At 35.2% G+C, this 9,128-nt stretch overlaps 1 protein-coding gene across 5 annotated transcripts; it reads left to right on the forward strand.

The window, feature by feature from the left end:
• The first annotated feature begins 1,711 nt into the window (after window positions 1-1,711).
• LOC132267199 (uncharacterized) lies at window positions 1,712-8,690 on the forward strand. 5 transcript variants are annotated; one of them, XM_059768287.1, is made up of 6 exons: window positions 1,712-2,249; window positions 5,026-5,310; window positions 5,391-5,475; window positions 6,320-6,370; window positions 6,698-6,806; window positions 8,404-8,690. In XM_059768287.1, exons 1-6 carry the CDS (start codon window positions 2,229-2,231, stop codon window positions 8,480-8,482), a joined length of 630 nt encoding a protein of 209 aa, XP_059624270.1. In that variant the 5' UTR covers window positions 1,712-2,228; the 3' UTR covers window positions 8,483-8,690. The 5 variants fall into 5 exon arrangements, with proteins under 5 accessions (XP_059624270.1, XP_059624271.1, XP_059624273.1 ...); XM_059768288.1 differs by having other exon boundaries at window positions 5,397-5,475; XM_059768286.1 differs by having other exon boundaries at window positions 1,724-2,249; window positions 5,382-5,475.
• The last annotated feature ends 438 nt before the right edge of the window (window positions 8,691-9,128 follow it).

Genomic DNA, 9,128 nt, shown 5'->3' on the forward strand with positions numbered 1-9,128 from the left:
TGGATGTAGTCATGGAATCAAGCTCCAAATATGACTCCATCTTCTTCTTCTTTGAAGCTCTAGAGATGGAGATAAAGAGTGGTCTAGAAATGGATCTTGAGATGTGCCTCCACTTCCCCCTTTTCTTCTAACCCTAATCTCTAACTTTGCTAGATAGAAAAATAAAAAATACAATATAAAAATAAAAAAGATAAAAAGCTTCTTTACAAAATGTGTCACTTCCCTTTATATAGAAAGTTCTTTTCTTAGTTACTAAGTCAGGAATATAGCTCCAAAAATATCTAATCCCGTACTATGTGGTAGGTGGACTTTTGGGCGCGCACGGGAATAAGACAGCTCACTGCCAGCAAAATTTCAATCGATCAGAGAAAAGTTTGCTCGATCTAACTTTGATTTTCGATTAATCCAACTTTGATCGATCTCATAAAAAGCGATCAATCTCAGAAAAAGTTGGATCGATCCAACTTGGCAGATTTTCAGCATCAATCTCTTTTTGCTCCAAATCAGCCTCTTTTTGCTCCGGATCATCACTAAGACTTAGTTTGACTCCAAAAAGGCCTTAAGAAACCATTTTTAGCCCATTTTAACATTATTGACCTGAAATAGACAAAAACACAAATAAGTACTAAAATAAAAAAAGATAGATAAATGTCCTAGAACACTCAAGCTTAAGGGGTTTAAATACGCACTTTTCAGCGCTCATCATGCATGTATATTCATCTAGAAAGAAATAATAATAAAAAAATACATATGTATTACCCAAATTCAATCTAGGGACCTCTTTCGATTCGATGTTGTTCAAGTTGATTTTGATGTGATTGTTTGGGCTCTCGTTGGTGTCGAATTCGATGGCGAGGATTAGGGCTAGACAATGGTGTTGGAGAAAACGTTGAGCACTTGCAGGAGAGATCACTGGCAGGTGAGGATGCAAGGCCAAATTTGGAATTGAAACTAATCTCCGATAAGGTGAAGAAAACAAAAAAAAAAATGTTTAGTTTTATAGTCCTAATTGCTTTAAAACGTTAATTGATTTTTTTTCAATGAGAGAGAAATTGGAATATATCTATGAGATTTTGGGATAATTTCGCTCACAGAGATAGATCTCTATCACCAAGTCGCTGTGGTTACGGCCAATGATTTCAAATGAACTATGACAGCAACATAGGAGATCGTGCGAACAAGAGAGAATATTTATGATTATTACGTGGTATTATGTTACTTACCAAGTTAATATTTTTTATTTATGTCGGTTTTAAGTTGTTAGATAGATGTCGCCAAAATTATCATTTTCCCAATATGTTTTATACATGTATAAATTGTGGGACTCATAAAGTGAAAATTTAATTTATTAGATATCGCAATATATGTTTTATACGAACGTTGTATGTATAAATTGATAGCTTGATAAATATGAATTTAACTCAAGTACCAAGTTAGCTTTTTTATCCCTCACTGGACCAATCCAGTGAGAGATTAAATGAAGAGGATTTTTTTTCCCCCTTCATATATCATTTGTAATGTTTTGTTAGGCTTCTCGAAATGGTTCCATAGAATTCAAATTCTCAACCTCCCAAACGAAACTTAAAGAATCGTTACCCTATCCTTTCTAGAATGTGTATTGTTACATAGACTTCAAACTAGTTGGATGTCGCACAAATTCATGAGTCCTACACCACAACATATGTGGTGGAGTTGTGTGTGTAAGACACTCATGGTTGGGTGATATTTCTCTATAAAAATTTATCAAAATATTTTTTGTTTGAAAAGAAAAATCAATGTAAAAAATATATTATGTTTCCTAATGGTTACTCTTAAAAAAACATAATAACAATAATAAAAATATTTGTATCTTGAAAAAAAAAAAGGAGAAAAAAAAAAAAAATGAAGTGATAGTCATAGTTTAGAAAGTGAAGGGTAATTTGGTCCGAAAGAAAGAGAGGAGTTTTGTCGCAGTCATGAATGTCGTTATCAGAGAGCTTCCCTGGCAAATCGTGCCAGTTAGAAAACAACCTCCTTCCGATGAAACCTTCGTATCCCACTCCAGGCGCCTCTCTCTCTCTCTCCTCTCCTCTATCTCTCTCTTTCTCTCTCTACATTGAACAAGTCTATACATCTGATTCAAAAATGCATAACAGAAACTAGACCTCTCTCTCTCTCTCTCCGAATCTGACTCCTGAAGAAATCAATCTCTACTTCTAAACACACTCTCTCTCTTAGCCATCTCTCAAATGGCGGTCAATACCTGCGAGGTCAGATTTCTCATTTTCTCTCTATCCAATCACTGTCAATTTTGCAACTATTTCAGCTCTGATTCTCTAGTTTTTGCTGCATTTCGAGCCCTTAATTTTGATTCATTATTGTTCTCTTTGGAGTGTAGCTCTCACTTTCTATTAATCTGTTCGCATTATTATGGTGATTGATCTTATTGCTGTTCTATTACTGGTTTTTTCTCGTCTCTGCTTTACAATTTGTGCTAGTCTAGTTGTAAATCGTGGCTTTCAACACCTAATAGGTCCGTTTGTTTCCATGGAAAATATTTCCGCCAAACAACGGTTCTTTTTGGGTAAATTTTCCAAGAAAAATGAGAAAACTCAATCCCCACCTTTATAATTTTGGACGAACAAAAGTTGTCTTGTAAAGCATTTATAATTTATAATTGTGTGGTGTGAGTTAAATGAAAGGAGATAAATGATTCTTCCCCAGTCTTTCGAGGGTAAAATTTGTTTAGATCAATGGAGCTTGGGGAAAAAAGAAAAGAAAAAGAAAACTATTCCAACATTTTCAGGAAATTATATTCTGTTGAAACAAACAATGAAAAGATAAATTGTGTATTTTCCCCTGAAAATCTTTTAACCAGCTAATTTCGTCCGAAAAAATGGAGCCTAATGGTTAATGATTGAACTCAATGTGAGTGCCACTTTATAATGGAAGGTATTCATTGCATTGCGATCGAACTCCATTGGATTTATAGGCCCTTGTCGATCCTAATACTGTTGCCTTTGTGGTGTTGAATCTCTGTACTCCCTATTAAGATATATGAACATAAGCATATGAAGAAACATTTGAGCAAGACTGTGAGATATATACTGCAACTCCACTACATGGTGCTCTGCTGTATACGTGGTCCTTTTGATCCATCTGGGACCATGAATTAGAACTAGTTGATTCTTGACTGTAAAATCATGGAATAGTCAACTTCAACTTTAGATCATGGTGCTTTATATGTGGTCCTTTTGAATATCTGGGACCGTGAATTGGAACTAGTTGATTGTTGACTGCAAAATCAGGGTATAGTCAACTTCAACTTCGGATGGCTTACCACCAAAGCCTTGGCTTGAGTGGTATGTCCTCCTCCTCCCCGTTGAGTGTTCAAGCCCCAATAGGGGCATGTGTACCTATCGGGACAAAAAAAAAAAAAAAAAGAAACACTTGGGATAGCTTCTTTGAATTCTAGACAAAGGGTTGGGACTATTGCTACTTGCTATTTTCTGTCTTTGCATAACCATGATTTGGTATATATAGTGTATGTTGAATCATATCGATTATTTTGCTTATCAAAGGCTAGTTTATGCAATGGGTTGACACATATATACTAGTAGGCGAAACCGTACCTGCAGGACATTGCAGAAGGAAGTTGCAATCTACCTGTCACACACTTTCAGTTCCATTAGCAGAGGCCTTATTAATTCAACCACTAGTTTCTGAAGATGATTGTAGTGCACTGAAATCAGTTACATGATTCAATAACCCGGTTGCATGAGAATGTTTGATAGATTTTCTGGAATCTGGTTATGCCCCTTTTCACAATTCACATGTAAATTCTTCTGTGGAACATTGCGGATTCAGTCAGCAGACTAAGTACTACCTTATTTAATACCCCTACCCCGTCACTACTTATTTGATGTTCTCGTTTCAGTTCAAGTATGAGTTTGATGCGTGAAATAGCTTGAATGTTCTATATTACTTGTTTATGTGGTGGTGAATAGAAAATTTGAACTCCAAAAATGGTAGAGAACAAGGATGACATATTTTTGAAACATGGATTGCTGCCTTGGTGAGATGTACACCAGAAACCAACTTTTTGTTCTTTAAGGCACATGAAGGACCCTCAAGTTTCAGTCTCCGTCGAGTAACAGTGTCTCTTGAGATTCAAGTTCTAAGAAATTTTTGACCATGCACTGGTGATCTTGCCATGAATTGTGTTTTAAGCTCCTAATGTCACTCCCATTGAAACGACAAGTTTCTCTATGTAAACGGGGCTTTTCATCATTTTGGTTTTCATCATTGGTCTCACAAATCAATTGCTCTTACCCTTATATGTCGGAATTTCCTGTTTTGGGATTCAGTTATTCCATTAGATTCTCACCTTCTGATATTTTACTAGTTAATACTTGCAAATTCATGTTTGAGTTAAGTAACTCCAGAATTTCCTCTCTCTTTGAGATGCAGAATTGCTTGCATGAGACATACACAGAGACACACATAAAGCACATGCACTGGCACAGCTTGGAGTGGATTTTGTTTTTAAATCAACTTTAACAAGTTATACCAACAGTTTAAATCGTTCTGTAGCAGCATGTAATTATCAAAAAAAAAAAAAAAAAAAAAATCGTTCTGTAGCAGCATGATATTGCTGTATTGAGGCTTCTTTAATTGTTTTACAGGAAAGAAAATCAGCAATTAAATTGACATATCTATTTAGCCCATTTCTTTTTCTTTCTTGATGAATGAATAGAGTACCATTGAATTTTAAGATTTTTGGTATGCATTATGTTAAAGTATTTGTTGTCTACCATTCTTTTGAATATAAGCTCTGATAGAAGTCATTTATCTCCTAATTATTCTTGTTCATTTTAAGTAATTTTCAAATATTTTCTTGTGGATTAATATCTAGATACTTATTCGCTGACCTTCTCCCAAACCTGCTTTTCGTATTTGTTTCCTTCTAAATTGTTGGGCGTTTGTTGGTAAAATAATAATCTAAAAACATTATCTGAGAAGAGCCTATATTTCCCTTTTGTGCAGAGCCAAGATGCCTATAGCATTTCAGTTTTGCCTGACGAGGGCACGACCAATACGCAATGTGAATCACAGTTGGCTTTCGTAACCCTCTTAGAAGTTCCCAATCCATTTAAAAGTCAGTTGTGCTTGGACGCGCAAATGAATTGCCAAAACAACGATCTAAAGATGGAAAATGCAGATGCTCATTCACCATGCATTGTGAATATAGATATTGATAAGAAAAATCTAGAGACACCTAAACCCAAAGACGAAGCTACAGAGAAGTTGAAGACTGAGGGTCCATTAATGGTAAGTTCGTTTTGTTTCCTCTGTTTATAATTTTTCCAATATTGTGTGATTTAAATTCGATGAGTTAACAGCATTTGCAGAGACAGATTAGCTTACAGATGGGAGAGAAAGTTATGCAACTTCTAATGAAATACAGTCCTATGTTACCCAAGTTCATTACTAAAGGTATATTAGCATCTTCTAGCAATATTATTTTTGCTCTTTTTTGCCTTTTTTTTTCTTTCCTTTCTGCAATTTTTCTGGAGTCCATTTCTATGCTATATGGCCTCTCTATGGCTTCCTGTATATTATGTGTAAGCACCAACTTAACTTTTCTTTCTAATCAAATAATCATTCTAAAGTACGGAATGCTCTGTCAGGTCAAGCTGACATTTGGGCATTTTCTGACAAGAAACTGAAATAAGAACAGAAGTCGTGATAAGGAAAATTGAGTATGGAAACTCTTGAATTAGTCTACCACATGTATGCTTATGGGTCCAATAATCAAGCCTAAAATTATAACATGCACACTAGAAGTCTTCAACTGGAAAAAATGGCTGGGTTTGAAAGTTGAAATCCCAGCTTTTGGAATAACGGGGATGGCGTGATACCACCAAGAAAGAGGCTGGATGTCATTACATGTATTGCTAAAAGCATACTTTTAGTTTATCATGAATCTAGATGTTCTTAAAAGAACACGGAAGTCATTGTGCATGATCCACATGCAGGGCTTGGCTAATCCAATTGGCCTGAATATTGATATGTTTTTTGTGCATAAACTTCTTCTCTTGCATAACTCTTCTTCCTTTCTCGTATTTTTGTACCCGAAAAATGACTCGCAAATAGTTGTACGACACATATTTCGGATTTTTGAACTGATAAATTGTTCAGCTTGGAGATCAGTCTACTTCTTCCTGTTATATAAGAAATGTGTATTGGTTTATCATGGAATGCTAAGAATTGTTTACAACTGTGACCTGTCCCTTATCTGAAAATCTACTTGTAAAATGTCACTCATTTGATTTAACAGATGGAGCAACGACTGAGAGAGTTCATGATACCACCAAGAAAGAGGATGGAGGTCATTACATGCATTGCTAAAAGCATACTTCTATTTTATCACAAATCTAGATGTTCTTACAAGAACACGTAAACCATTGGTCATGATCCATTGTATAACTCTTCTTCCTTTCTCGTCTTTTTTACCCAAAACAATGACTCGCAAATAGTTTGTACAACACATATTTTGGATTTTTGAACTGAAAATTTGTTCAACTTGGAGATCAGTCTACTTCTTCCTGTTATATAAGAAACATGTATTGGTTTATCTTGAAATGCTAATAATTGTTTACAAACTGTCCCTTATCTGATAATCTACTTGTAAAATGTCACTTGTTTGATTTAACAGATGGAGCAACGACTGAAAGAATTCATGATACGCCTAATAACAGATTGAGGAAATATAAGCGCTCTGCCTCATTCAATTCGAGAAAAGTTGTTCTCGTGTCCTCAGTCTTGTAAGCTCTGTACCATCATGTCATGCATTTTACTTATCTTACCAGTTATCTATTGGAATTATGGAATGTCAATTGTCATTAGAATCTTAATGTAACCTGACCAGTTATTGCATGATCTGCCTCTTGATCTTTTTAATTGTCTGCATCCTTGAGTTTTGTGGCACACGTGCACGCTCGTTTTGGTGGAGCTTTAACTAGCCTGAAAATAATTGGAGCGATGAATGAATAACCCATGTTCTGTTCTTACATCTAAGGTTAGCATTGAGCCTCCATCTTACATGATATTAGGAATGAACTATCCAATGCTTATCGAGAAGATATAGTGCGGTGCATGTACCTTATTGATGATTTGGCTTTATTAAATGAGGTCAAATTAGTCATAAATTGTTTACTTAAGACTTCATTTAGCTGCTTATTTCAGGATAAGAATAGGTAAGGCACTATATATTTTAATAGCCGCGATGTAATAACCTTGAATTGTATATATGCTTGACCAAAAGGCGCCCATGAGTAAGCATTTTGTTGTTTAGATGAATCAATGAGGAAGTAGTGGGAAGAGAGGGGGAGTATATTCATGGCATATGATATGCAATCTGTTACATTACGTGCTAGTCCAATTAGAATCGAAATATTTAAGAATAAACTTTTAGACGTCATACTTTCTGATACATAATGTTGAATAATTTAAAATTTTGTACCAGAATAAAGAGGGTTTTTGAGAATTAACAGATTCTTACTACTTGAGCGTTAGTAACAAGCCACGGGAGGGAAAACCAGTAAGAGTGCAACTGCACCTAGGTATGCAAAGGTGCCCAATCTGGCACACTAGTAAGAAGTTATACTGAAAAGAAATTATATCCTAAAATTTAACTGAACACAATACCCACATGAAGGAAAATCGTGAAGGATTCTTGTACCTAACCCAAATAGCAGGGATAGATTTCTTGATTTCAACATTTTTTTTAATCGAAATTATGCTGCTGTTGACATTTTTTTTAACTTCTGGTTTTTGTTGGAAATTTGTTCATGAAGCCTATCATTACTGATTTGATTAAAATTTTAATATGGTAAAAGCAAAATTTGTCCTCTTTCTTGCTAAACACTTTTTCTCGCTTCTAACTGGATGGTACCACTATAATTCCAGCAAAAAGACATGCCAAGTAAGTATTTGAACTGCCCATTAAAGGCTAACAACCCCCCATAAAGGATGGGATACCATGCCCAGTGCACCAAGATGAATAGAACCTTAAACTCGCTAGTTGAAGTAAAGTATGCCCCCGCGTGATTAAGCTGCTCTAACTGAAATCTTGATGCTGCATGTAAACATAAATGCTTTGCCACTTTTTTGCATGCCTTTTTCTAGGGCTATTGTTTCATGTTTATAATTCTTACTGCAAACATATTCCCGAAATGAATTTTTAGACTCGTTGATTATCAATATCAAGTTCGTAAAAATTCTTGCTGGCAATTATGAATGGTAATTTTTTGAATTCGAATGCAAGATTTCAGTTTACCTTGAGAAGTTGTTAAATTCAGTTACTGTTTTCTTTAACTGATTTCCAATTATTGACTTGTAACATATATATATTTTTTCCAGGTCCAGTATCGGAACAATTGTATTAATTTACCTCACATTGAGAGTTAGACAGATTGGAGATGGGTCTGTTCATGTCTAATAAGATTTAACTTTTATCGGTGATGAGCCTGTTCATGTCTAATAAGATTCCCTTCCCCGATCTTTTGCGGGAGGAGTTTTTTTTTTTTTTTTAGCATTGCTGTTAAATTTTCTTCCCCTTTAATTTTGTTAAATTCTTTGGGTTTCTTTCTTGTTCACTGTACATAAGTTGGAATCACGATCGTAATTCTAGTTGATGCTTCCTAGCATACCACTATTCCATGGCTACTATAGTTCGATTTTCATTACTTATTATGACGAAATGATGCAGAATAGTTTGAATTTCATTGGCAATGTGATTCAAAAAGCTTCAATTTTCACGGAACCAAAAATAATCTTATTGATAGCAGAACTTGGGAAATTTTGCAGACAAGTATTTGAGCATGCCTTCCTGAGAAATATAGCTGCCAAATCAGAGTTATAGGACCATGAAGCCAGAAATCAAAGTAAATAAGATTCGTAGTAACGAGCATTAGTCCAAATGGTATGATCGCTCCTCCTCCCCAAAGGGAGTTTGAGAGTTAGAGCCTTACAATTTTGCACATATTTTGCTTGAACTATCCCCGCGCGCGGCGGGATGTTTGGAATTAAAACATGAGATAGAGTTGTCTGTGTGTGTAATGCTCTGAATCTGATGCAAACCTAAA

The sequence above is a fragment of the Cornus florida genome, unplaced genomic scaffold (assembly GCF_030987335.1).
Source record: "Cornus florida cultivar Cherokee Brave unplaced genomic scaffold, ASM3098733v1 CherokeeBrave_3.0.0_Hap2_Chr07, whole genome shotgun sequence".
Lineage (NCBI taxonomy): Eukaryota > Viridiplantae > Streptophyta > Magnoliopsida > Cornales > Cornaceae > Cornus > Cornus florida.